Here is a 24,815-nt window from a genome sequence, read left to right as displayed (position 1 = left end):
TTTGCTCCTGATGTTCAGATGCCAGAATACCTTCTATCCCCAATTTCCAATCCTTTAAGGCCCAGGCCAAATTGGAACTCTTCCAAGAGACCTTCCCTGACTCTACTGCTTGGCAATGACCTTTCCCCTTGATCTTCATAGGGAACTTTCTTTTGTACTTTTTAATGTCTTTGTTATATAATGTTTGCATCATGCTTGTCTGTATTTGTGTCTTTTCTAAACATTGTGTTTTCCTACTCCCCAAATCCCTCAGTCCCAATAGCATCGAACTGGGCATTTAAACTTAGAAATGTCTGTTGAATGACTAGAAGAAAAAATGAATGAAATGTCCATGGAAACTTACTTCAGTTTCTGATGTTCAGCCAGAGCATCATCAAAAGCTGTAGAAAGAAAAGGTGGGTGAGGAAGTGAATGCCTCATTTAATTTGATCGCTCAATTTAGGAACTTCAATGAGAACATTTTAATAGTCATATAAGATAATAATAATAATAATGTTAGCTGACTTTTTATAGTGCATTTTAAAATTGACAAGGTACTTTTTGTGTGTGTGTGTGTGGGGGGGGCAATGAGGGTTAAGTGACTTGCCCAGGGTCACACTGGGTCAAGTGGCTGAGGCTGGATTTGAACTCAGGTCCTCCTGAATTCAGGGTCAGTGCTTTATCCACTGGACCACCTAGCTGCCCCAACAAGGTACTTTTAATGTATTATCTTTTTTTGTGTGTGGGGCAATGAGAGTTAAGTGACTTGCCCATGGTCACACAGCTAGTAAGTGTCAAGTGTCTGAGGCTGGATTTGACAATGTATTATTTTTTAAAACGACTTTATTTTTTAAATTCATTGAAGTATTAAAAGGTGACGTACAGTAGATAGAGCAATGGGCCTGGAGTCTGGAAGACCTGAGTTCAAATTCTGTCTCAGGCACTCACTAGATGTGTAATATTCAACCTCTTTCAGCCTCAGTTTCCTCATCTGTAAAATGAGCATCATGACAGCACTTACCTCCCAGGGTAGTTGCAAGGATCAAATGAAACACTATTTGTAAAGAGCTTTGAGAACCTTCGAGAGTCTGTACATGCTGGCTATTATTTCACTGCATCCTTGGCTTTCCTTGTGTTGGGTCTTCCCTTAGCTTAAAGAGATGACTTGGGCAGGAGAACACTTTATGGTGATGACCGCAGCAATGTCAAAGGAAATAACCCCAGACTATTTCCAAATCCTGATCTCTTCAGAGGATTGCTGATGGATGACAAGGCATGAAGCCCACCTCTTGGAAGAGAGAGGGTGGACTATAGGTGTTGAAGGAAGCCCACCAAGCCCGGCATGGCCAATGTGGTCATTTTATGGCACCTCTTTGTTACAAAAGAAGGTTTTGCTGGGGATGGGGGTGGGGAGAGTCATCAGGAAGTAACAGCAACAACAACACGTTTTCAAAAAACAATAAAAATAAAAATAAAGACCAGATGAGCAAGATGAGAGGAGGTGAAAGGGAGAGAATGGGGACAGAGAGAAGATATGGGGCTTTTCTGAATGTGTGTTTGGACAGGATGACAGACAGACAGAGAGACAGGTAAGTCCTACTCACCTTGGCCTGACAAGTCAGCGGTGAGTTTACGGATGTCCTTCCCAGTTGAGATTTCTAGGGTGTATTTGCCCTTATCGGAGTCTTTGGGGTCTAGGATGTGGAGCCAGATTTCATCCAAAGTACTTCCTGCCTTCACCCGATCACCACTTTCCAGTCGCTTTTCTCTGAAGACAAAAGTCACTAGATGGTTAACATGGTTTGTCTGATTAGGGATGGTGGAGCTATGTCAATGTGGCCCTGTTAAGATTATCTCCTCCTACTCCACCTTCATTTCTCCCCTAATGTTGCTAGATAGATGCTCCCTAGTTTCTCAATGTTCTTCCTAGACTACAATGTCCAGAACTTAGCACAATCCTCTAGATGTGCTCATGGAGGGACAGTTTGGTGAAACTGTTGCTTTCCTATCCTGATCATCCTGAGGGCATTGCTTGGGGTTAAATAAAAAAGGTGCTATGGGAGTCATTTTGGTTTTTATGAACATCTCCATCCCATCCCCACTACTGTTGTCCAAAGTCAGTGGACATGGGGTGGAATGGGAGAGGAGTGGCAGGGAGTCCCTCCCTCCCCTTCCAAGGGGAAGGGCGTACTTGTGGTACCAGGTGGTCTTCATGTAGTCTATATTATAGAACTTCACTTTGCTAAAGATCCGGATGCCTTCTTCAGTGCCTTGGATTTTCAGTGGGGTGGCAGAAAGGGCTGATGGGAAAAACAGAATTAGTTTTCCACATGTTGTTTTCATTGATACATTAAAAAAAAGTTGTCTTCTCTGTCCTTTTTAGAAAAATCACCATAGTTTTCTCCAGTATCCCTCCTCCTACTCATACCAGAAAGCTATCACGAATAATGGTGTTTTTAAAGACAAGGAAAAGAAAAAAGAAAAAGAAGAGGAAAACATTAGCCTAACTGATAAATATATCAAAAAAGCTGAAAATGTGGACAATGTACAACACTCATGGATTTCCAACCTATGCCAAGGGCTTGGGTGGAGGCAGAGGAGTGCTGGAGCTAGATCAGACTGGCTCCAGAGAACTGGTTTTTAGATTCTCTTTATGAATATTTACACTTTAGAAATTGACCAATGAGGGCTTGATTTATTGTTTTGTTGACTTTCTAGACTTAAGAAATTGATGGGGAAAATGTAAAGAATTCAGATTAAACTTTAAAATGCATCCACCCTTTTTGGAGAGTCAGATTTTAAACATATACCAGCATACACTGTGTATAGATGTCTTCTCGTATCTTTTTTCCCAAGACATGCTTGCCCTTTATAATTTTGTAATTCACTTTTCTCCTTCTTCTCCTCCTCCTCCTCTTTCTTCTTGTTCTTGTTTTTCTTCTGTTGTTCTTTCCATTCACAGTGGTCACTGAAAATATCACCTTCTTGGCTCTGATTATTTTCTATCAGTTCACGTAGATCTCATACTTCTCTGTATTCATCACACGTGCCATTTCTTATGGCACAGTAGTATTCCTTTCTCTAATTGATGAGCATCTACTTTGTTTCCAATGATTTGCTGTCCCCCAAAGTGCTGCTATAAAATATTTTGGTATATATGAGGACTTTCTCCTGATTAATTACCTCTGAAGCCATTCCCAATAGATAAGTGCACAAAGGATGTGAACAAATAGTTCTCATAAAAAGAATAGCAAGGGGCAGCTAGGTGGCGCAGTGGATAGAGCACTGGCCCTGGATTCAGGAGTACCTGAGTTCAAATCCGGCCTCAGACACTTGACACTTACTAGCTGTGTGACCCTGGGCAAGTCACTTAACCCCAATTGCCTCACAAAAACCAAAAACCAAACCAAAACAAAAAGAATAGCAAACTATTAGTAGTCATATGGAAGAATGTTCCAAATCACTAGTAATAAGAGATATGCAAATCAAAAGAACCCCGAGGTTTTACTTTACCCCCTGCAAACTGACAAAGATGACAAAATATGAGAATAAGCAATATTGAAAGGGTTGTGGGCACTCTAATGCATCATTGGTGAAGCTATCCAACCATTGCACTGGATCAGTACAACCATTTTGAAAATTCATTTGGAATTGTGCAAATAAAGAGACTAAAATGTTCAAACAACCTCTCCACCCAAGAGATTCCATTACCTCTCTGTCTGTTTTTTCAAATCCCTAATGACGGGGCCCCAATCTACTTTTCCAGTGTTTCCCTTCCTTGGTCTGGAAGTTCAGCCAGACTAAACTTCCCACTGTTCTTCCTATTCTGTTCTCCATTTCCTGTGGTGCTTTCACACAGGCTGTTTTGCAGTCTTGGAATGTGCTTCCCTTCTTTCTGCCACCTCTTTGAATTACCTTTTCCTTCACTACTCTCCTTAGGTCCTTTCTTCTACATGAAGTTTTCCTCAACATTTCCAGATGCTGGTGTCTTCCTCACAAAATCACCCTGTACCTATTTTGTATATATCTTTCTACATACATTTTATCTTTTCAGACAGGATGTAAGCTTCTTGAGGACACGAACTATGTCACTTTCATCTTTAAGTCCCCAGAGCACAGGGCTTAATGCATTTAACAGAGCCTTGTCAAGTGACTGACTGAAGCCTGAATTAGCCTTTTTGCAAATCCACCTGCTGCTCCCAGTTCTACCCTCTGGAACGACTATAACAAATATATTCCCTTTATACTAGGTGCTCTTTTTAATATATTAGAGGTTCTTTACCTGGGATCCATGGACCTGCAGAGGTACATATGTAGATTTCAATTAGGTCTTAATTTTCACCAGCCTCTAACTGAAATTTAGCATTTCCTTCAATTATACTTTTTTTTTTAAAAGCCCACATTATTCTGTGAAGGGGTCTAGAGATTTTACCAAGGGGGTCCATGGCACTGAAAAGGGGAAAAAGCCCTCGGTTAAATGGTAGTCCTTCAACTAACAAAAGCCAGCTAACATGTCCCTCCTAACTCTTTTCTCTTCTAGGCTAAACATCTCTGGTTATTTCCAATGGTCTTCACTGAATGAATGAACTGATAGTTATTCCTCATCCTGGTTGTTCTCCTAGGGATGCTCCCCAGTTTCTCAAGGTCCTTCCTAGACTACAGTGTCCAGATCTTAGCATAATCTTTTAGATGTGTCCATGGAAAGGGTGCCCACACCAACACTTTGGTGAAACTGCTGCTCCCTTGTCCTGATCATCCCGAGGGCATTGCTTGGGGTTAACAAAGGGCTATGGGAGTTATTTTGGTTTTTACGAACATCTCCATCCCATCCCCACTACTGAGTGCCCTGCAAATTGAAGTCATGCAGTAAATATTTGTAGATTGACTCTTTTTTTTTTTTTTTAGTGAGGCAATTGGGGTTAAGTGACTTGCCCAGGGTTACACAGCTAGTAAGTGTTAAGTGTCTGAGGCCGGATTTGAACTCAGGTACTCCTGACTCCAGGGCTGGTGCTCTATCCACTGCGCCATCTAGCTGCCCCTGTAGATTGACTCTTGATAAAGTCAGTGGGTGCTTTTTCCTTTTTCCACACTTGGCTGGGTAACTGACATTCTGGAACCTGACACAAAGAGCCTTGTGTATGGCAGGCATTTAACAAGTATTTGTTGAACTGAATTCTCATCCAGCTTCATAGAATCATAGACTCCTAGACCAGTGGAAGTGGAAGAACCCTTAGTGGTATGAAACAAATGATTCTCAAGTTGAACTGAATTGGATCAGTTCCAGCTCCTTCATTTTATTTGTTTGTTTTTGGTGAGGCAATTGGGGTTAAGTGACTTGCCCAGGGTCACACAGCTAGTAAGTGTTAAGTGTCTGAAGTCAGATTTGAACTCAGGTACTCCTGAATCCAGGGCCAGTGCTCTATCCACTGTGCCATCTAGCTGCCCCTAGCTCCTTCATTTTAAAAATGAGGATTATGAAGCCTAGAAGAGATAAGCAAATGAATCATCTCTTACTCTCATGCTCATTCTGGCATTCTCCCATGCTCACTTGCTCTCTCTCTCTCTCTCTCTCTCTCTCTCTCTCTCTCTCTCTTCCTCTCTCTCTCTCCTCCCTCTTTCTTTCTCTCTCCTCCCTCTCTCTCTCTTCTCTCTCACTGTCTCTTTCTTCTTTCTCTCCTCTTCTCTCCTCTTCTCTTCTCTCCTCTCCTCTCCTCTCCTCTCCTTTCCTCTCCTCTCCTCTCCTCTCCTCTCCTCTCCTCTCCTCTCCTCTCCTCTCCTCTCCTCTCCTCTCCTCTCCTCTCCTCTCCTCTCCTCTTCTCTCCTCTTCTCTTCTCTTCTCTTCTCTTCTCTTCTCTTCTCTTCTCTCTGTCCCCCCCCACCCCTGCCACATGCACAGCTGTGTGGTATAGAGTATAAAATAGAGATGAATTTAAGATCTTATACTTAAGTTTAAAAATTAGCTTCACCAATACAAGATGGGGGTTAAAAGGCAATTAACTGATCTGAAAAAGATTTAAGGTTTCCAGAGGCCCACAAGCTCAGAATGAGTCCACAGTGGGATAGGGCAGCCAAGAAAGCAAGTGTAACCTTGAGCTGCATTGAGTGGCATAGCATCCAGGACTAAGGAGATGACAGTCCCATCATCCTCCATCAGGGTCAAAACACATCTGAGTGACTACACTCAGTTCTGGGTGCCACATTTTGGGAAGGAGAGTGTCCAGAGGAAGAGTCAGAAGGTCAGAGATTTAAAACTACAAAAGAACTTAGAGGAGATCTAGTCCAACCCCCTCATTTTACAGATGGGGAAACTGAGGTCTGGCAAAGAGGATGGTCAAGAAAGGGCCCTTAGATCATGCCATGACCTGAAGAAGGAACTTGGTGATCTTGGACTGGAGAAGATAAGACTTAGGATAGTGGTGAGAGTTGTCTTCAAATGTTTGAAATGAACACATGAAAGAAGGATTGGCCTGGTTTGTTTGGTCCCAAAGGGCAGAACCAGGATCACTAGACTGGAGGTGGGAAAAGGAAGCATCAGGTTTCAGGAGAGGAAAACAAGCAGAATTAGTTAAAAGTGGAATTGGCTGCCTCCGGTTGTAGCCAGTCTCATCTTTATGCAGAGGCTGGATGAAAATCTGTGAGGTGTGATATAGGGAGGGTTCCCTTTTGGGTATTGGTAGAATCAGGGTATGCTGGCAAATATTTAACAACTGGCTTTCCAAAAAATGTAAGCACAACACACCCTAAAGCTTAATCTATATTATCAACATTTTCCTCCTGCATTTTCTTAAATCAATAAACTAATCAACTAAGCTCTGACTTCTAGCATCTGCTAGTTTCTGAGGTTTAAACACTCACACCAAATGTTTAACAACCAGCTCTCTAAAAAGTAGGACCTGGCATCAGCCCATCCCTAACAGAATAGATGGACACTGAGGTCCCCTCCAGCTCTCAAATTCTATGATTTTGTGATTCTGTCTTGGATTCGAATCTTGTCTCTGCTGGCTCTCCTTCCCGCATGATGACAGGCAGATCATTCCCTTTCTGAGACTCAGTTGAATCGGGTGGGCTCTAAGGTCCCTTCCAGTCCTAAATCCTAGAAAACTATTTGGATAGACCGTCCTCATCCTGGGGATTATGCATGTGATTACAGATGCATAATAAGTATAACAACTAATGAATAGATGCATGTAGCACTTTGGACAGTTAGGTGGTGCCACAGTGCATAGCGTGCTGGACTGGGGGTCACGAAGACCTGAGTTCAAATGTGACCTCAAACTTGCTAGCTATGTGACCTTGGATAAGTCACGTCACCCTGTTTACCTCACTTTTCTCATCTGTCAAATAAGCTGGAGAAGGAAATGGCCGACCACTCCAGTATCCTTGTCCAGAAAACACCAGATAGAGTCGTGGAGAGCTGGACACGACTGAAACAACCGAACAGCAGTATAGCACTTTGAGGTTTCTTTTCTGAGCTCCAGAATAACTCCATGAGGTAGGTGGTGTTATTATGTTCATTTTACAGATGAGGTGGTTAAGTGACTTCCCTGGAGTCACAGAATGATTACTTGTCATAGACAGGATTTGAACTCAGATCTTCTTGACTTCAAGTCAGGCCCGCTATGTACTCCAGCCCCTAGCTACCCCTGAACAGTTAGCTTCATGTGCAAACAACAGACCCAGGGACATTCATAGCCATTTTGGGGCATTACACTGGTATCCATGCTCGTCAGAAGGATGGTTTCATGAGGGTGTTAGCCATGAGGCCTCACACTGGACTCCATGTTCATCCATGCAACGGCTGAGTAAATAGGACCTGATGCTGCTGTATCCTTGGGCTGTGGAAGCTCAGCCCCAGCATCAGGTGGCCATTCAGCCGGAGTTTCATAAATACCATTAACTTCCCAGTAGGGCTCATACTGGTGATTTACTTACCACTGATCCTGCAGAGCTCATTAAGGACGGCATCATACGCTGCACAGGAAGGAGACAGAGAGGTCACTGTTCAGGGTGTATCTCTCATGTTGAGAGGACGTTGTGAAGACATTACTTCATAATTATAGAGTACTATAGGAATAGGAGTGCTTTCACTGAGGAAACTGGGCTATGGTAAGCTGAACCTCTAACTAGGGTGGGGTGATCAGGGCTCTGTCCCTGGGGGCCAATATGGGAGAAGGGCACATTTCTTCCCTTTTGGTGGTATTCTGTGTTGCATAGTATGTCTACCTCTGTTCCCTTAATCTTCCTGGGTGGCAATCCCCTGAAGTTTCCTTTGGAATCCCACTTTTCTACTTGGTCCTATCTTCTACCATGAAACCAATGCAGCAGGAGGGACTCTAAAAGAGGTAGGGCAATCATATCATGCCACTGGGCATGGGGTTGCCTGGGATCAGTGGTGATATCAGTGTGTGCTGGCCAAGGTGAGATTCTGAAGCCTTCTTGCACCACAAGTAAACTTCCCATCTGTTGTCATTCCCCCATGACCCCCTTCCACGGTGACCTCCCTGACAGTGGCTCTGAAATATCTTAGGATCTCTCTCCGCTGGCACCACTTCCTCTGCCTCTCCAACTGAATTTGTCCCAGGATTCCTGACTCTGGCTCTGGTGGCATGGATGGGGTGGGGTGGGGTTGGAAGTTCTAACAAGGGCAGCATTGTTTGGGCAACAACTTCCCTGGGAGTTTTAAGGGTCATGGATGCTACCAGCTGTCATTGGAAGGTCTGAAATGATGCAACTGAAGGCTAATCATTCCATAGGGAGAGCATGTTTGTGATGTTGGAGGAGGGGAGAGCAGGGGGCTTTGGGAGTTGTCTCCCACAGCATTCTTCCCTTGGGATATGGAGGCAGCGGAGGCAGCTACGTGGTTCAGTGGATAGAGCCCTGGACCTGGAGTCTTGAAGACCTGAGTTCAAATTAGACCTTGGACGCTTACTAGCTGTGTGACCCTGGGCAAGTCACTTAACCTCCATTTGTCTCAGTTTCCTCATCTGTCAAATGGGAATACTAATAACACCTACCTCCCAGGGTTGTTGTGAGGATCAAATGAGATAACCTTTGTAAAGGGGTTAGCATAGCACCCGGGATACAGTAGGTGCTATATAAATGTTAGCTATGATGAGGAGGAGGTAGCTGATGGAGGGTATCTGAGTTGGTGAGGATTTGTGGCCCATGCTATCCCAGCACATCCAAATGGGAGGTGGGGCAGGGGTGGTGAGGCTGGCACAAGGGTCAGACCCAGTCAGGTGCTGCCTATCTGAGCAGTACCAGCCTTTTAGTTTTCTCTACCTAGAGAAGAATGTTCAGAGCATTGGACAATGTGTCATCAAGATGATGATAGCTAGCATTCACGTAGCATTTTATCTATATTATCTCATTTGGCTCTCACAAAACCCCTGTGAGGTAGGGGTTATAACTCTCCCCATTTTGCAGAGGGGGACAATTGAGGCTCAGAGAGGTTAGGTGATTTGCCCAAGGTTGCACAGCAAGTAAATGTCTGAGGCAGGATTTGGATTCGGGTCTTCTTGTCTCCAAATCTAACGGTCTGTTGACTGTACCAGTAGATCAACAGACATTTATGAAGTGTTTACTATGTGTCAGGCACTTTGCTAAGTTGTCTCTATACCTACAAGGCCGAGAACGGCCCAAGTGGGAAAACTTGGTCAGACATCTCCATGAATGGGAAGCTCTGGGTATACACATGTCTGCTGCTCCAAGCTTTGGCAGGGTTTCAGGGAAAGACCATAGGGTCATGGGGAGGCTGGGGGATGGGGAAGGAGGAGGCAGGTGCAGTTAGGAGAAAAGGGCAACTGGGCACAGAGACAAACTGTCTCTACAGTTTTGCCAGGAGCACCACATCGGTGGAATTGCTGTGTGTGTCATGTACCCCTGGAGCCCCTGTTTTTTTGTTTTTTCAGGGCAATAAGGATTAAGTGACTTGCCCAAGGTCACATAGCTAGTGTCAAATGTCTGAGACTGGATTTGAACTCAGGTCCTCCTCAATCCAGGGCTAGTGCTTTATCGACTGCACCACCTAGCTGCCCCCTTGGAGCCCCGATTCCTCCCCTGACTCAGAAGTGCCTACCTTCACCTGTGAGGTCAAGTATGGTGTCATCTTCCCCTCGGTCATCCGAAATCACAGCCATGTATGTGCCCATATCTTTTTTGGACATCTGGTAGGAGGATTGAGAATGTGTGTGAGAGAGAGCAGAAAATAGAAACCTGCTGTTCAAGGCTCCTGATGAGCTGGACACCCCTCTAACTTCCTGGTCCTCTCTCACACAACTGCCCAGCAGGTAACCTGTGCTCCAGACAAACCACACAGATCATGTCCCTTGCCTGGAGGCTTTAGGTCCCCTCCCACATCTGTCAGAATGCCTTTCTTCCCATCTCTACCCACTGAAACCCTCCAAAGCCCAGGTCAATACCAGCTCCACTATTGATTTCAATATCAAGATTGGGATAGGGGCTGGGTCTGTAACTTCATTTACATGGGGAACTCCCCCCTCCCTTACCCTGCCTCGCCCTTCCCATTTGCACATGGTAGGTTCTGAACAAATGCTTGCTGAATGACTGTTTGATTCAATGCCTACTGGGTGCCATGTGATATGCTAGGCATAAAGACAAGAAACAGTTCCTTTCCCCCAAGAGCTTACGTGCCCCAGGGAATATGTGACATGTTCATAGAGGCACACAAAGTAATACAAATCAGTCTCAAAAGGGAGAGAAAACTAGCTGGGAAGGTCAGAAACAAGTCTGGAAAGCTGGGTGGGGGGCTAATTGTGGAGGGCCTCAAATGCCAGGCTGAGAGGCAATAGGGAGCCATTGAAGTTTTTTGAGTAAGGGAGTAACGTGGCTATATCTTTGCTTTAGGAAGGACACCTTCTGTGATCTTTTTCATAGAGAGTAACTTCTCCCTTTACTAAGCTCTCAGGGGAGTTTGTTCAACTCTCCTAGACACTTGTGCTTTCATTATGCATTTCCTGCATGTCTGGCTTCCCTCTGGGTACCTTGTGAGTTCCCCTCTCCTCTTTCAGTGCCTGGACTCAGGGCTTCTCTTATGGTGCTAATCAGGAAAGATTTGCTCAACTAGTGAGTCCAAGGAGAAGTTCAGAGCTGGGGACCCAGAGGGCCTGGGGGAAGAGCGGGGAGAGATGAGGCTGAGCAGACAGCAGCAAGTCCTTTGACAGTGGACAAGTCAGTTTCCTTCTCTGGGACCCAATTACCCAGGCTGCATAATTGTGGACTTGGGGATGAACTGGATGAACCTTAAGGTCCCTTCCACTTGAGACATGCTGATTTTATGATTCATGACCAGCCGGACAACTAAGGAGTTCTCCTTTTTATTTTATTTTATTTTTAGCTTTAGTTTTAGGTTGTTGTTGGTTTTTTTTTTAAGTGAGGCAATTGGGGTTAAGTGACTTGCCTAGGGTCACACAGCTAGTAAGTGTTAAGTGTCTGAGACCGGATTTTAACTCAGGTCCTCCTGACTCCAGGGCTGGTGCTCTATCCACTGCACCACCTAGCTGCCCCTTTAGTTTTAGTTTTAGTTTTAACAAAGGAATGCTTCTTTCAAAGGTAAGGCAAGAATAAATAAACATACATACATTTCCTCCACCACCTAGGGGTGTCACCTACCCTGCAGCGCCTCATCCTCTCAGGAGTGAAAGGGTTTGTGGTCTAGATCAGTTCCTAAATGACACAGTCCCCAGATTCCAAGTTCTAACACCCCCCTCCCCACCGGGGAGTTCTAGCTGCACTTTCCACCCAGGGTCACAGAGCATGCTGCTGTTTATTTTATAAGTGCACAAAGGTCCTTTTTCATAATTTGCTCTAGAGCCCAAATTGAGGCTTCAACCCCTGGAATTTAGGAAAACAAAGAACTGGGCTTTTCTTTCTTTTTTTTTTTTAAAGTCTGTGATTTCCACTGTAGCTCCCTGTCCTCACCGTCCCAATTCAGAAGCCTCCGGGGGCTGGTGTCATGGATTTTGAGCAGGAAGGCACCTTAGGGGTGATCTCATTTGACAGAAGGGGGAAATAGGGCTCAGGAAAGGGAAGGGATTAGAATGAAGTCACAGAGACAGTAACAAGAAGGTCCAGGATGGGAATCCAAATGTTTTCAACTCGGAATCCCAGGCACTGTTTGCTGAGCAGGCCTCTGAGAGAGTGATGGGAGCGGCTGGCAAGGAGCCTGTGACTCATTCTGGGGTGTGTGTGTGTGTGTGTGTGTGTGTATGGTGGGGGGTTGGGAGGGTGTGAGAACACAGGGAAGAAGTGGCTCCTGCCTCAGAAGAACCCCTGAGCATCAGTGTTCTCCCCTCCCTCAGAGTTCCCTACCCCCAACCTGTCCAGCCCTTCCTGTCACCTGATCTCTCTGCCTAGCTCCCCACCAGCTAAAGAAAACCTTCCGGAAGCTTGGACAGAGGGCACACCACAAAGAAAAGAGCAAGGATGAAAGGGGGGAGATTCGTGGCCATTTCTTCCCCTCCATAACTGCCATATTTACTCAGCCCCTCTGCAGGAGAGAAGTCAGCAGCTGTGGGGACAAACTTGTTTTTATTTTTAAACTTTTTTTGCAGAAGAGGAATCATATTTTTCTCTTAACCAGACCTCCAACAGTAAGATTTCTTTGAAGGCCACAGGGAGGCCTAGAAGGGGAACTAAATGATCAGCTTTCAATTCTAGACACATAAGGATTACCAAGTCATCTTGGTTCTGGAATGAAGGCTTAGAATATCTGAGCTGGGATGGCCCTTAGAACACAGGATGTCAGAGCTGGGAGGGCCCTTAGAACTCAGAATGTCAGAGCTGGGAAGGCCCTTGAGAGAGAGTGTCAGAGCTAGGAGGACCCTGAAAACATAAAATTCTTAGTTACAATTTAGCTCTCATTTTATAGGGGAGGAAACTGAGGAAAGTGACTTATTCAAGGTCACACAATGAGTTAGAAGCACAGCTGGGATTAGAATTTAGGTTATGTGACTCTATTTACCCTGTTCCTCCTGCTTCATGCCATTACCAGCCTGCTCCTGCCCCATCACCCTAACCCTGATTCCCTGGGACCATGTTTACCTCTGGAATCACTAGAAGACCAGCCCCTGTCTCAGCATTGTACTGGCCCTTTGGATTCTCTTTCTTCTGGAAGATCCACTGAAATTGAGACTCCTTCTTGGTGTTTGTTACCTGGTGAATGAGAGAGAGCGCAGATGACATGAATGAGGACTCCCTTCAAGGAGGCTGTGTCTTCTCTTATTATTTAGGGGGAAAGACTGGTTTTAACCTTGGTTTTTAAGAACAGGGAAAAAGAGTCAGCCACTTCTTTGTTTGAAGGACTCATCTGATCAACTGTGGTAGACCTAACTTCTCAGAAATAAAATGATCCAAGACAATGCCAAGAAACTTATGGTGGAAAATGCTCTCTACATTCAGAAAAAGAACTTTGGGGACAGGATGCAGACTGAAGCAGACTTTTCACTTTTGTTGTTGCTTTTTTGTTATTGTTCTTGTTTATTTTTTCTTGCATTTCCCCCCTTTTTTTCTGATTAATGGGAAAATATGTTTAACATGATAGTAATCTATAACCTATATTGAATTGCTTGCTGGCCTTGGGAGGGGGGAGGGAAGAGAGGGTGGGAGAAAAATTTGGAACTCAAAAAATATCTTTATGTGTAATTGAGAAAAAAATTTTAAAAAATGAAGGAGTCACCTGACCTTTAACACATACTGCTCTATGCTCCCCTCTTCTGTGGTTGGGTCTTGGCTGCCTGGCAATTCTGTAAAGCTCCTTTGATATCTCTTAGTCCTCACAATGCCTAGTACTTTTTTTTTTTTTTTGGTGAGGCGATTGGGGTTAAGTGACTTGCCCAGGGTCACACAGCTAGTAAGTGTCAAGTGTCTGAGGCCGGATTTGAACTCAGGTCCTTCTGAATCCAGGGCCGGTGCTCTATCCACTGGGCCACCTAACTGCCCCCCTAAGTACATTTTAAAAAAGACTAGCTCTCTCTATCTCTACTAGGCTGGAAGTGCAGAGACCATTCCAGGCCCCATTGTACAGCCTCAGACTCCAAGGTAGCTAGGAGTATACAGCTATACCTGGCCTTAGTAAATATTTGTTGCTCGTCGTATCAGGATTTTAGTCAAAAGAAACTTCTAAAACAGCAGTTCTTAACTTTCCCTCTTTGGCAGTCTGGTGAAATCTATGGACTCCTCAGAATTTTCTCTCTGAGTCTCTCTGTCTCTGTCTCTGTCTCTATCTCTGTCTCCATCTCCATCTCCATACCTATATCTATCTAAGTATATATATGATTCTGTATATATATATATATTTAATTCATATATAATAAATTTCAGTCAGAGGTTAATGAAAATATAGATACTATTTTTTCACTATCCGAGTTCAAACCCCTGAAATCTATCTAGGGGCTCATTGGGGCCTGTGGATCCCTGGTTAAGAACTTAAGCCTGTTCTAGGCTAGAGTTTAGAGTCAGTGAAATTAATCACACAATAAATCAATCCTCAGGCATGAAAACATTTATTTACTTTTGAGTCAGTCGCTGGCCGAGGTGCTGGTGAAGCACAAGCAAAGAGACTGTTTCTGCCCTCAAGTGACATGGAGAGTTTCGAAGTTAACAAGGCAGTTTCCTCCCAACTATCTTTTGATGTAGGGGTAGCAACGAGGTTTTGTGAAATGCTTTTTTACATGATCTCATTGATTCCTCCTAACAACTCTGAGAGGTAGGTATCAGAGACAAGGAATGGACCTGTGATTTTATTGGTATTGTGAGCTCCATCCTGAGGAAATTCCTTTTACAGGTATTATTATTCCCATTTTATAGATAAAGAAACTGAGGTTCAAAGAAGTTGTGACTTGCTGCTTCTTTCTTCTCGGGAAAAGGGCCATAAGAAAAATTCTCTATCATTCTAGCCCCACATCTTGGGGCCTATTATGTCTCATTGCCTTTTGGGGAAGTCCTCCTCCAAGTTATATCCCAGTTTACCCTGGGGTATATATCTACCTCATCATATCCAGGGAAACCCCATTACTTCAGATAATTCTCCTCCTCATTCCCCTCCTCTTATGTTGACCACTTCCCCAATGTGTTCAAGAATCCCCTCTGCCTTCTGCTGGGACTTCCCCTCTCCCAGTGGCTTAAAGGAGGAACCCCTTGTTCTCTCTTAGACCTTTCCTGGATCCTGCCTCTCTCTCATCATGCCCTTTGGAGTCCTTTTCCCAATTTTGTTTGTTGTTGTTGAGTTGTTTCAGTCTTGTCTGAATCTTTGTGACCCCATTTGGGATTTTCATGGCAAAGATACTGGAATGGTTTGCCATTTCCTTTTCCAGCTCATTTTAGAGAAGAGGAAATGGAGGCAAATAGGGTGAAGTGATTTGCTCAAGCAAGGTCAAACTGCTAGGAAGTGTCTGAGACCAGATTTGAACTCATAAGGGTAAGTCTTCTTGATTCCAAGCCCAGGTGCTCTATCCACTCTCCCCAAAAGTTGTTCAGTCGCTTCAGTTGTATCTGACCTTTCGTGACCACATGGTTTTCTTGATAAAGAGTGATTTGCCATTTCCTTCTCCAGTAGATCTGGTGGATCCATTGTGTCAGGCAATCAGAAAGCAAGTGACTTGCCTAGGGTTACACAGCTAGGAAGTATCTGAGCCTGGATTTGAACTCAGGTCTTCCTGACTCCAGAATCCACTGAGCCACTTTCCCCAGTTATCTTGGCTTATAAATCCATCATTCCTCAAAGAATCTCTTTTGGTCAACTTCCCCTGGGGCCAGCTTATGTCCCTCATTATCATTTCAGGGCACCCCACTTTCTTCACCCTGGAACTTGCCCACTAGGTCCCAGGGAGAATTTCTTCCACCCCCCAGGTCACCTTCATATATGATCCTCCCTCCTGGGAACATATACATCACCCCTCTCCTCCTAGAAGGTGGAAGGACCAGTCCTTGAAAATGGACCCCTCGGGGGCAGCTAGGTGGCACAGTGGATAGAGCACTGGCCCTGGATTCAAGAGTACCTGAGTTCAAATCCAGCCTCAGACACTTGACACTTACTAGCTGTGTGACCCTGGGCAAGTCACTTAACCCCCATTGCCCCACAAAAAAAAAACAAACAAAAAACAACAACAACAACAAAGAAAATGGAATCCTCACTTCCCCTGCCCCCACCCAGGAAAGTCAGTAACACTGGAATTCTGGGTTGTAGGTTTAGCCAGACTTAATTTCGACCATTTTCTAGACTAGACTGTAGGCTGGAGAACTAAACTCTTATCCTGGGGAAAAAATACACACACAGACTCTCTAATAAGAGAAGATAAGAAAAGCCACTGGGTTTGGATGGGAAAATCTTTGTCTCCCACCCTGAAGCCAGAGAGGGAAAGAACAAGGACATAAGTGTGACACTTGCCTTGCAAGTCAGAAGCACTTCACATTCTTCAGTGACCTTCCACTGCAAAGGCTCCACGAAATGGGGACCTGCCAATGCAAACATATCCCCCCACCCATGTCCATTAGAGCTGGAGAAGGGCTCTGCCCACCTGGCATCCATCAGCTGTGGTTGGCCTCTGGGCTTTCTGTGCTCACATATCACCCCCATCTTCACTTCGATCTTTTGCTTTGTTGAGAAACACTGGGTTTGGGGGGACATTGAGGATTAGAGTCCACATATAAGCCAAAAAAAGGTAATTGAATGGTTTTGTAATAGATTGTTGAATAGAGCTGAATTCTGTCTCTGGCCTAACAACTTGAACCTGATGTTCAGTAACTATTCACCAATCATCATCACTACCATGACTTCCTTCAAGACAACTCAAATGCCAACTTTTGCAGAAGGCCCTTTTTATTTCTTCCAGGGCCAGTGTCCTCCCCTCCGAGGATACCTTAAATGTATCTTATTTTTATATTTATTCATGCACAGACTGTCTCCCCCATTAGACTCTAAGTCCCCCCCCCCCCGACCAAGGCAAGGACTGTTTCTGCTTTTTCTTTGTATCTCTAGTGCTTGGCATGGTGCCATGCTTAATAAATACTTGTTGATATATTAGTAGTAGTAGTAGTAGTAGTAGTAGAAGTATCAAAGAGAAAAAGAATGGAATAATGATTATTAATAATATTAATTATAATTAATAATAAAATAAGTATAATGATAGCATAGGACCATAAATCTAGAGTTAGAGGGGACCTCAGAGGTCATCTAAACCAACTCCTTTATTTTATAGGTGAGGAAACTGAGGCCCAGAGAAGTTAATCTATTTGCCCAAGGCCACGAAGCTGATAAGCATCAAAGGTAGTATTTGAACCCAAGTCCTCTCACTCTGGAATAACAACAGGGGTCAGCTTTTTCCCAACAGTATTCCAAAGGACCCTGGCAGCCTGTAGGATGTAAAATTTAGGTTCCAGTGATATTTTCCAATGATATTGTATGATATGATTATGGATTTGAGTCAGATTAAACTCTGAGGATGGGGTCTGGAAGGTACCCAGCCCTGACCCAATATAGTTAGTTTACAAGTTTATTGCTTGTCAAATTCTCACTGTCTCCTTTAAGTTTAATTGCCAATTATTTCTTTGACTTCCCAACATAGCCGAAGATAAATTTTAACCCTGTCATCCTTATCTTTAGAGACAGGGGCCTGGAGAGGGGAGTCAGTGGGAACTGTGAGATTTGAAACATCTGACTCTCACTCCCCTGTTTCCTTTTCCTTTGGTTTGACCTTGTTCCCCCTCCCCTTTTCCCCCTTGCTCCTGGAACACGTATGCATGTCTCCATACATTGATCACGAGCTGAACACGCACCTTGGATGAGACAGGATTGGATGTTAGATTGTGAGCTCATCCACCCTAGGTGTACGTGGGGACAGTCCTTTTCAAGATTACTATAAAAACCTAGAGGATTGGGCCTATCTTTGCAAGACTTCAATGTGTAATTGGGTTTTGCCCGTCCTCATGAGGATGTAATAAATCTGTCTCTGCTTGACTTGGTGGTCTCCTCGAGTTATTTGGGTAAACTGAGGCAGTTTGCTCCATACAGATGGGGGCTCGTCCGGGATCTCTTTGGGGATCTTTGGAGACTCCCAGGAGCCTGTCCTTCTGAACAAGGACGTCCCTGCTGAGTTCAGCAGGTTCAGGGGTCTGGCTCTTGGTGAGGCTTCTCAGCATCCATGCCCGGAAAGAGAGAGAGAGACTTAAAAGCCAACCAGACACAGGGATGCCGGCTAAAGTAATGAGGAGTATCCGGATTGGTTCGGTCACAACGTGTGCACAGACCCAGACTGGTGAGTAACTGGGTGACCATTCAGGGGGATTTCTAGGAAGAAATCGGGGAACCCCTAGTTATCATCCTAAGGTCTGTTGAAGTTTTGCAGGGTTGAACAGGTCACTAGGACTGAATAGACACCCTGATACGAGATACAGAATTAACCTTAGGGTGCCCTCTAGGTCCTATTGAGTTTGCGTGGTTGAAAAGGTCTGGGGACGCCCAACCAACAATAGACACCCCGAACAAAATATAGGAACGCCCCTAGGGGGGGTTTAGTACCTGTTGTTTGCGGGATTGAAAAACCGGCTAGATGGTAGAGACCTTTTAAAGGTGGAGGTCCATGCTGAGCCAGGGTTGAATAGACATCCCGAGCAAAAACAGGAGCCCGGTGAGTTCAGGGTTAAAAAGTCCAGACCAGGCTAGGATCTTGAACAAAATATGGGTAGAACATCTAGAGTAGGGCAAGTTTAAAGAGCCAGAGGAGGCTGGAAAAAATCCTGGGTTAGATAATTGCAAGGAGACCTTTTCAATTGAAATTAAAAGTAGAGGTCCAGGAGTAAAAATTCCATCAAAATAGCTGTATTGACAAAAGAAGAAAGAAAGGGAAATTGATCCCTGCAGTCTGGGTTAGAGAAGGGACAGAGAAGGGGATTGTAGAATTGTAAATTACTCAGAATTTGAATTGAGCCATTGGAATGTGATCCATCTGCAACCTTAGGTAAAAGGCTGCTGACCACAAAGGAGAAAGTGTGAGTGTGAAGTTTGTTCTTAGGGAACACCTAAAGTTTGTAATAGGCAGATTAAAGAAGAGAATCCCCTGGGTCTATCTTAAAATAGATAAATGGGGTTCTTTGGTGAGATATTGGCTAAGCTGCCACTTTGCTAGTTTCAGATGGTTTAAGTATGTTGAGAAGGTACGAGGAAGTTTGATTAAGTGAGAAGGAGGAATGAATGGTTAGGAAGTTGTTTGCTAGCCTACATGGTCTGCCCTGTCTGCATTGACTGTGACCAGGGGTATGAGAGTGAATAGTTGGGATTTTTGAGAGAGAGAAAGAAGGAAAGTAGAAGGAAGGAAGGAAAAAGAGAGAGAGAAAGAAGGAAAGTAGAAGGAAGGAAGGAAAAAGAGAGGAAAGTAGAAGGAAAGAGAGAGAGAGAAAGAAGAAAGCCCCCCCCCCTTTTTTTTTCTCTTTTTCTGCTGTGGGGGAGGAGAGAGCATAAGTCTGTGCTTGGAATCTAGAAGGAAAAGTTTTGTTTAATTGAAGAAGCTACCCTTAAAAAACTGGCTAGGTTAAGGAAGTGGGGGAGGAGCAGAGGGAACCTTGCTGCTCTGGCATTGTCTTTCAGACTAATTTGGAGGACTAAATGTGGCATTAAAATATTCCTTTAAACTAGCAAAAGAAAAGTTTGTGTTATTAGGGAATCAAGAAGGGTAATTGAATTTGATTGGGCTATCTATTTAAGAAACTTTGGGAATCATACAAACTATATACTGCCACTTTAAAAATTTTCTTTTGTAATGGAACTGTTTAAGGAGAAACAAAAACAGGAAAATAGGAAGTGTTTAGATTAAGTGGTTATGGGATGAATTAATACTAATATGAAATTATCAATGAGGTTCTATATGATACCATTCAGAAAACAAATTGAGGTTTAATTGAATTAATTCTGATTTAACTCTAAGTGAAATATATACTGTTCTATTTGTGTAACTTTAAGCTGACTACATCAAGGTGATTTGTAATATGTAAAGGAAAAGTGCCCAATAGTTTAATAGTTTATTGTATTAGAGATATGGTCAGATTTGGATTCTCTAAATTACTTTGGGTTATGAATTTAATTGAATGTGATAATGGTTTTCTGTGAAGTGGGCATAGTAAGAATATTATCAGCTGTATATTAAGGCTTTAAGATCCAACAGATCCTCAGTAAAGTATAGTGATTTGCTTTTTTTTCTAAAAGTTAGAAGTTTGATGGGATCTCTTTGTGAAATGTAATTTGGTATTAGAGGGGGATGGGACTTGAAATCCTTAGTGCAGTCTCACCTTGAAGGACAGGAAGAAATGAAATCTAGAGATAAAGAAAAAAAAACTGGCAAAAGAAACTGCTGGATTACTTTAAGTTGTATTGTGATCTGGTATACTGTAGTTTGAAAGAACAACTACAACTACAAGAGATAATGAGAGGATTTAAAAAGGGGCCTAGTAAAATTTGTTATTATGATTGGAATGAGTTATTTGAATATTTCCTCTTTGGTTTGGAAGAAGCTGAAATTCCTCCCCACTGCAAACACTTTAGATGAGAGAGAAGGGGAGCAGAGATAAAGTTAAGCTAATTTGTTGCAATGGCGATTTGATATTGATAACAATCATGTTCAAACCTACTATGATTTGTGAATTAATGGAAAAGGCTTTTCTGGAATCCTGAATATCTGAATATTTGAGTTTCATTCTTAAGGTTTGGTGTATATTTCTATTATGAGAATGGACAAAGTGGAAGTTTGTTATTGCAACATTGAATTAATTGGTTATTGAATTAATACTAGAACATCTAAATAATTAGTAAGCTATGAGAAAGATCTTGCTGTTTTGATCTGGATTTATTGGTGCTAAGTAATAGTTAAATTGGTGCCTGAACTTGTCATGTATGACATGTTAGTGAACAATAAGTAACTTATGAGCTATCTTGTATCATCTTAACAGGGAATCTGAAGTTTACTTATGTTTTTAATTAATTGGAATTAGAACATGTGTGTAGAAACACATGCAAACTAGTTGTCACTTTAAAGATGTTCCCATTGTTTAGAGGAATTCTGAGGACAGTATCTTATGTTTAACATCTAAACCCATTTTACCATGTGCTACTGTGCGGGGCATTTTCTAGTTTGTTCCCAGTATGCAATTTGGGATTGCTTACACTTATTTCAACCATTGCTTGTTATTGAGCATCTCAAAGCAGATTCATTTGTGTAGTGCTAACCTATGGATGAAAAGAGAAACCTATTTAAGTACAAGTATAGTTAATACTTGCTGTCTAGGATATGCGATCCTCGAGAAATGAATTCGCTTTTAGTGCTGATTATTGAGACTTGCTATCTAAGATGTTATGGGACTATTAATCATTATTGCTCTGAGTCTGACTCCAGTTATTACTATTAAGGAATGGTGAGCCATATGATTCATGATACCAGCAACCCTATAGGGTTTTACATGTGTGCACTGCAGGTGGAGTTCTCTTGGGAAAAGATGGGAGACCGACTGTTTGGCAAAGGCTGAGGTAGGTGTCTCCTGACTCGGTTTCCCCAAATATTACATATGGAATGTAAATTCTCCCACCTGGCTGATGTTAAGTCTGGCATATTGCACTGGCTGTCTATAAAACTTCTACTGGGAGTTGGGAAGTACCTTTCCTCGGAGCTTTGTTCTTTTTCTTTTATGGCAAGTTCCTATAATCATGTCACTTGATAAGCATGAACACAATATTGTCTCTTCATCCCTAGATTAATACTGTAATATCTGGGTGAGATGCAGGTTTAAGATTCAAGCTATTTGGCTTAGAAATTCCAGTCCCTTTCAGAATCTAAACAACTAGAATGTATAAGCATTTAGCCTTGTCATCTGTCTGTTATTAGTTATGTATGTTAAAACTGAACCAGAGACATCTCAAGTCTGTTTCAAGAAAACAGAGAAGAGTAAAATATAGAATGTTTTGTTATATAAGTTTATTGTGTAATGTAGAAATAATATCTGTCTATAGAGCATGTCCTGTAATACAAATATGGTTTATTATGGACAACTTATTTGACATGCACTGTTTTGAAATTAATTGGTTAAATGTCATCCTAAGTCTTTTATTAGAATTGAAGTTAACTTGGTAACTCTTATGTAAGTTCATTTGTGGTCATCTTCTTACAATGGATATATATGTAATTTGGAAAGATTTAAGGGTTCTGCCTTCAGTGGCATTTTGAAACATTTAGATTGTATGGCCTGCATGTAGCAAGATAGTGGTAACCCTTTGATTTGTTGTTAATAATGTCTGTCAGATACAGAGCTAGGTAAAGCTTCGAATAGCATGGGGCATTCGTGACACCTCTCACTGGATGAAGGACATTTGTGAAGTTTTTCGCTCCTGATGCAGGATCCTGGGGTTCCTGGATTCACTCTTTTAGTTTGCCCCTTTTCCCTATCATTGGTTTTTAAATTTTTGGCCTTTGTCTCTTTAACCTCTTGAGAGTTTGTTTTATCTAGGCTCAAGACTTTCAATTTTATGGTAGCAATTCCAGCCTATGTACCTCTTCCCCATCTGGACCAGGCCTGCAAGGATTTCTGCTCCTTCTACTGCCAGCTCTACACACATATTCAGCTGAAGCAGTTACAGAAGAAGAGATCTTCGCCCTCTTTTCCCTAGCTATTGGAAGGAGGGGTGGGGGAAATGTAGTGGTAGCCTAGTGGGCATGAGTCTAGTTGGGGATATTCAGGCCTAGAAGGGGTCAATTAGAAATTACTCTTTCCTTGGATAAAATTGGGAAAACAGTTGTATTTGCTATTTAAATTTGCTTTGTAAAAGGTTCTAATAGGGGTACCTGAGGTCAAAGATGAAAATTGCTAAGTGAATGGACACTGGGAACACATCACTGAAATTACAAAGAGGCTTTAAATCATATTTGTTGTTATAATATTGGTAGTTATTGACATGTATATGGTATATTGGGATAATTAATTAGACCCCAATTTACCTCCTGAAAGATGCCTATGGGACAGGATTAGGTATTCATTTATAATTTTGGAGTTCTTATATTTGTCCCTGTTTAGTCCCTTGCTTTATAGGTTTGATACAACGTGCAGTTCAACAGATGCAGCTGATGGTGACTCAGCAGTTCACTGAGAAAAGATTAAAGACCCTGATTCTGAAACTTCACAAAGGAGAGACTGGTGATGAGTTGGACTTGGACTGATGGGCTGAAATCCTGCATGGCTGAAGGGCTCAACGACAGTGACTCAAATCCAGAATATGCTCTCTGAGCATAAAAGAAAAACGGAGGATTGTATGATATGATTATGGATTTGAGTCAGATTAAACTCTGAGGATGGGGTCTGGAAGGTACCCAGCCCTGACCCAATATAGTTAGTTTACAAGTTTATTGCTTGTCAAATTCTCACTGTCTCCTTTAAGTTTAATTGCCAATTATTTCTTTGACTTCCCAACATAGCCGAAGATAAATTTTAACCCTGTCATCCTTATCTTTAGAGACAGGGGCCTGGAGAGGGGAGTCAGTGGGAACTGTGAGATTTGAAACATCTGACTCTCACTCCCCTGTTTCCTTTTCCTTTGGTTTGACCTTGTTCCCCCTCCCCTTTTCCCCCTTGCTCCTGGAACACGTATGCATGTCTCCATACATTGATCACGAGCTGAACACGCACCTTGGATGAGACAGGATTGGATGTTAGATTGTGAGCTCATCCACCCTAGGTGTACGTGGGGACAGTCCTTTTCAAGATTACTATAAAAACCTAGAGGATTGGGCCTATCTTTGCAAGACTTCAATGTGTAATTGGGTTTTGCCCGTCCTCATGAGGATGTAATAAATCTGTCTCTGCTTGACTTGGTGGTCTCCTCGAGTTATTTGGGTAAACTGAGGCAGTTTGCTCCATACAATATGAAATCATGTACTTCAGTGGACAAGTGGCCTATGACTTCTCCAGTGTGGGCATTCCCTTCAAAGTTCCAGATATCAACCCCTCAGTGACTTAGTAGATGGTTTTCAAGAGTTGCTGGGTCCAAAATATTCCATCACCTGTGGGCCAACTTGATGCACTTACCTTGTTTTCTCTTCCAGTCTCTCCGCTTAGCAGCAGAAGCCCTCAGAAGTTTATCAAAACCTGCAAAAGGTTCAGATGGAGGGGAATGCCATTAGTCAAGTTGGAGGACCTCATCAGGGTCGGGAGTAGCAGACAATATGATTGAAACCAGTATTCTAAACCAGAAGACTGATTGTAAACATCTTGAGGGCAGAACTGTTTAGTTTTGCCTTTGGGTATAGCCCATTGTCTGGTTTGTTGATTGGGTCTGAACTGAATCCTCTCATTAGCAGTGATTTTTGCTAGAAGGAAGGCTGGCCAGTCACAGGAATCTTCCTGGGAGGGTGGAATCAATTTGAGGTCTGAGGGAAAAGGGGTGGGAGAGGGGGTAGACCCTAACTTTTGCCAAAGGATGGGGTGGACTAGGTACTTATGGGCTGAAGGAATAGATATGTGTCTCTAATCTTCCTTTTTAAGCACCACTTGAGCACACAGCTTCCTTCTTCTATCCCAGCCTAACTCCTTGAGAAACCATCTAATGGTTGGAGAAGGAGAAGAGTATTTCCTTCTGGAGCCATCCCATTTGCTTTACTAAGGGACAGTTCTAAAGGTGGGTATAATAATAACTAGCACTTACATAGTGCTTTAAAGTTTGCAAAGCACTTTGCAACCATCCTATTTTTATCCCCACAAGCAACCCTGGGTGTTAGACACTATTATCATCCCCATTTTGCAGATGAGAAAACGGAGTCAGGTGGAGGTTAAGTGCCTTGGCTAGAATC

General features: G+C 43.0%; 1 protein-coding gene across 2 annotated transcripts in view; it reads right to left on the bottom strand.

Annotated features, from left to right (window-relative positions):
• The window catches only part of MYOM3 (myomesin 3), an 86,519-nt gene that overhangs the window by 5,439 nt on the left and 56,265 nt on the right, over window positions 1–24,815 (bottom strand). For both annotated transcript variants that reach the window (XM_043990905.1, XM_043990906.1), the window contains 8 exons: window positions 24,055–24,114; window positions 16,385–16,452; window positions 13,042–13,152; window positions 10,058–10,145; window positions 7,912–7,950; window positions 2,171–2,279; window positions 1,584–1,747; window positions 344–380 (listed from right to left, as the gene is read on the bottom strand). In XM_043990905.1, the coding sequence (XP_043846840.1) occupies window positions 344–380; window positions 1,584–1,747; window positions 2,171–2,279; window positions 7,912–7,950; window positions 10,058–10,145; window positions 13,042–13,152; window positions 16,385–16,452; window positions 24,055–24,114 (676 nt within the window). The remainder of the gene's footprint in view (window positions 1–343; window positions 381–1,583; window positions 1,748–2,170; window positions 2,280–7,911; window positions 7,951–10,057; window positions 10,146–13,041; window positions 13,153–16,384; window positions 16,453–24,054; window positions 24,115–24,815) is intronic.

Source organism: Dromiciops gliroides, chromosome 3, assembly GCF_019393635.1.
Source record: "Dromiciops gliroides isolate mDroGli1 chromosome 3, mDroGli1.pri, whole genome shotgun sequence".
Classification (NCBI taxonomy): Eukaryota; Metazoa; Chordata; class Mammalia; order Microbiotheria; family Microbiotheriidae; genus Dromiciops; species Dromiciops gliroides.
This window is presented reverse-complemented; position numbering and strand designations above follow the sequence as displayed.